General features: G+C 41.0%; 1 protein-coding gene and 1 long non-coding RNA gene across 2 annotated transcripts; one reads left to right on the top strand and one right to left on the bottom strand.

Annotated features, from left to right (window-relative positions):
• The first annotated feature begins 365 nt into the window (after positions 1-365).
• LOC147960701 (uncharacterized) lies at positions 366-1,372 on the top strand. Its single transcript, XR_015610514.1, has 2 exons — positions 366-666; positions 766-1,372. It is a non-coding gene; the product is annotated as an uncharacterized LOC147960701 (long non-coding RNA).
• Positions 1,373-1,626: 254 nt separating this feature from the next.
• Positions 1,627-3,020, bottom strand: LOC125522055 (large ribosomal subunit protein P3). The gene is made up of 2 exons (XM_048687126.2): positions 2,733-3,020; positions 1,627-1,990 (listed from the first exon to the last, which is right to left on the bottom strand). The coding sequence occupies exons 1-2, from the start codon at positions 2,928-2,930 to the stop codon at positions 1,826-1,828; spliced, it is 363 nt and encodes a 120-aa protein (XP_048543083.1). The 5' UTR covers positions 2,931-3,020; the 3' UTR covers positions 1,627-1,825.
• Positions 3,021-3,920: the final 900 nt, after the last annotated feature.

Raw genomic sequence — 3,920 nt, 5'->3', positions numbered from 1 at the left:
TAGGCGGTTGAGTTGCCTCTGCCGATGTGATGCAATTATGAGCTAGCCAGAGGCATGAGCGCCAGAAACAGAAGGAAACGAGGAAATACAACTGAGTTGTGGGCCAAGACCAAGACGGAGGAGATGCGATGGCCGACGACAGCTAGTCGAGCCGTGGATCTGGACGTCGGCCCTCTTCCCAATCCGTGGATCAGAAAAGTTTCTTTTCGTTACCTTCTGCCAGTGATGGAGTAAATGACTGGATTTGGTGGCAGGTGGTGGGGGAGTGGGGTGGTACTGTCGTCTCCTACATCACGCTGTTGGATTTTTTGGATTTTTTAATTAGATAAAGTGCTCGTGTGCAGAACAACACTTTTGTGCAAACATCATATCATGTCTCGTAGCAACAAAGCACACACTTTCCAACAACCTCTACTGTTCTCTATCATGTCTCGAAGTGCCTTTTTTTTCAATGTACAACACATCACTGCATCATCTAGATATGTACGATTGCATCATCCACAAAAAGATAACATCCATATCTATAAGAAGGGGGCGATGAAACAACCAAGCTTTGGATTCCTTCATTCTTTTCTTGGGCGTTCATTCTTGGATGCATGGAGGTTCACAAGGTGAAGATGCCTGGCTTGTGCTTGGTGTTGCTCATGGCGGCTCTGTTGCTTCCTGGTAAGCCTTGCCCGAAATAATTATCTAAAGAGTATAATAGATTACTGGTGTTCTATGTTCTGAGGTTGTTGCCCAAATGTTGTCCATATTCTATTGCAGGATCTGAAGGCAAAATTTGCAAGGAGTATAGCAAAACATACACTGTTTCTGAATGCACGAGCGAACCATGTGTCGAGCACTGCCACAACGAGGGTTTCACCGAAGGGGAGTGTAAAACGAGTGAGTATGAACTTGATGATTATCGATTCTGTCTCTGCAAGAAACATTGTTGATGATGTTCAGCATGTCAGGCAAAAAGTAATAAGATCGTGAGGCGAGCTGTTTGTAACATCCGAAAATATTCCAATTTTGAGATGTTAACGAGTATTCTGTCTCTTGCAAGAAACACTGTTGATGATGCCTCAAGATGTCATGCAAAAGGTAATAAGATCGTGAGGCGAGACAAGCAATAAATACTCCCTTCGATCCTTATTAGTAGTGTTGATGATGCCTCAAGATGTCAAGCAAAAAGTAATAAGATCGCGAGGCTAAGACAAGCAATAAATACTCCCTTCGATCCTTATTAGTAGTGCGACGGGTAATATGGATCAGAGTGATACATATATTTGTTGTACTTGTTTCTAAAGAGTAATATGTTGTACTTGTTTTTTTTTTTGAAACGAAATGTTGTACTTGTTTCTAAAGAGTCAACCGTTTCTTAGCTAAATTCAAGTCTGTAAGCTGGATTCCTTCAGGCACAGCACAATTGGGACAACGGCCAGGCCTTCAGTTGTTCCTGGAGCACGAAGTATTCCAAACATCAAATCTTCCATACCAGACATCCAAATCTCTGACTTTGCAGCACAGGAATATGGACACCAAGCTCATCCCAGTGGTGAGAATAAAACGTACACTAGATTTAAGATGTAAACAAAATCTACGCAATGATACCCTGAGAATTTCAGGACTGAGCAAAAACTATAAACCGGCAAGACTAAAGCCATAGTAGGATATTCAATGCTGCAGAATAACATAACCAAATCCTCACATGAACAGAAAGTAGCACATACATCTCTTAACAATCAAACTAGGCAGGTTCACAACCACTGTGGGCATGGCATCAAAATTACTGCGGCAATAGGACCATGTCATTTCTGGCGAGCAACAGGGTAAAGAAGATCTAATCAAAGAGGGAGAAGCCAAGGTCGTCCTCGCTCTCCTCCTTCTCTTCTTCCTTCTTCTCCTCAGCCTTGGGGGCCTCAGCGGCAGCTCCACCTGATGCTGCGGCACCACCAGCAGCACCACCACCACCGATCGGACCAGCAGAGGCACCACCAATGACCACCTGCATTAAGTTTCATATATGAGCATTTCAACTCTATTTATCAATAGAAGTCTTTCTTTTGCGACAATTAAGAAAACAAGTTAAAGCAAGACCAGCTGTCAGCTGTATAAAAACTTATTTGGTTGACACAACATGCATAATTATCATACTAATTAAGCTATTTGTAATGGTCACTTTGTTCAGCAACAAATGTAAGATAATTGACAATCTTGCAATCTCTAGCAATAGCTAACTATAGAAACAGAAAAGAGAGAAGCAAATGATATAATTATACAAAACAAAGAGATATTATATCATATGCAAACAACATTTTCTGCAACCTAGTGATAATTAAACTGTTACAAAGATCTGCTCTACACGCTAATTAAGCCATAACCCATTGAATGAGAACGACACAAACAACTACTAAATAATTGTTGCCTCGACTGACTGATAAGCTGCCAACTCCAAGAACTATAACACAGCTTCTGGGCCAACGTTCTGCAGCATCATAAATTAAAACAGATCCTCATCCAGAAAGGCCAAAGATCTAAATTAGAACAGACCGTCGGATCTAAGTAAATCACTAACACGCTACTAAATGCATACCGCAGAATCTGTAACAAAAGCTTGGGGTCATTATTAACGAATCATCAGAGCTCGTGGATCGGAACTAAATAAGAATATATATACGAAGGCGCAGCATAGTCTCAGATCAGGAGTACACCACAGAATTTTAGTGAGCGCGGGATGGCGTCCGGACCTGGAAGATGGCGGACTTGGGGGAGACCATGGTGAAGGAGGACTGGACGCCGCCGGACTTGTCCTCGGCGCAGGCGGCGGAGACGAGCTGACGCTGCAGGTCGTAGGGGGTGGCGGCGGAGGCCTCGAGCTCGCCCTTGTGCTGCTTGGCCGACCACTCGGCGCCGGAGTCGCGGCACACGAAGGTGAAGACGCCCATGCCTGCGGTCTCTGGAGCGTGCGGCGGCGGGGGGGGAGGAGGAGGCGTCTGGAGCTTGGTGGTGGGGATGCGAGAGACCCGAACCCTAGCTCGGGGTGGGCTTATGTAGTGGTGACTGGCGAGGATTGCAACTGTTATTGGGCCGGGTCAGATTGTTGTCATATTGGGCCATATAAACAGCACAGGGCCGAAGAGATCTAAATGCTCCTCCCCGGGCTATTTCTCACTCACCCATTGGGGGGACTCGGGAGAGCTACGGCAGCTATTGGACTGGTCCGTTAAAAAGGTTTTATTTAAAAAGGTTCCATAGACCAGTTTTGACCGAATATAGAACCTTACACTGGTTTTTTTAGTTTTCTGTGTTCCTTCTATTTTTTTTCTATTTTATTCAATTTTATGTCTGTTTTTCAAAGGTTTCCTTTTGGTTTTTGGTTTTTTGTGTTTCTTACCGATTTTCCTTTTTATGGTTTTTTATATTAAAAAAATTATGAACATAGATATACTTTTTACATACACATTGTATATTTTTCATACACATCAAGAACAATTTTATGCATATTATTAATTTTTCAAATATATGATTAACATTTTCTTTCAAATATAAGTTTTGATGTCTATCTTTTCATACACTTTATATGTAACAAAATTTTATACATGTTTAAAAAAACCTGATTAACATTTTTTTGAAATATATATAGTTTATGTCCACTTTTTCATACGCATTTTACATTATTCGTATGCATCAGGGATATTTTCTTATACACGTTTCATCGTTTCAAATATATGTTTTTGAATTGTTTCTGAATATATGTTTTTTTTCAAATACACACTGAACATTTTTTCAATGATACGAAACATTTTTATAACTATGTGAATAGTTTCTTTACATTGTATACATATGTTTTAAAACTGTAATGAACACATTTTTTTGGAATGTGTGACATTTATAAAAATGTCAAGTACATTTTTGAATGGTACGTGATAATCTTT

Source organism: Triticum urartu, chromosome 7A (assembly GCF_056163025.1).
Source record: "Triticum urartu cultivar PI428250 chromosome 7A, HENAU_Tu73, whole genome shotgun sequence".
Taxonomy (NCBI): domain Eukaryota; kingdom Viridiplantae; phylum Streptophyta; class Magnoliopsida; order Poales; family Poaceae; genus Triticum; species Triticum urartu.
Note: the sequence above shows the minus strand (reverse complement) of the source record. Positions and strands in the feature narration are given on the sequence as shown.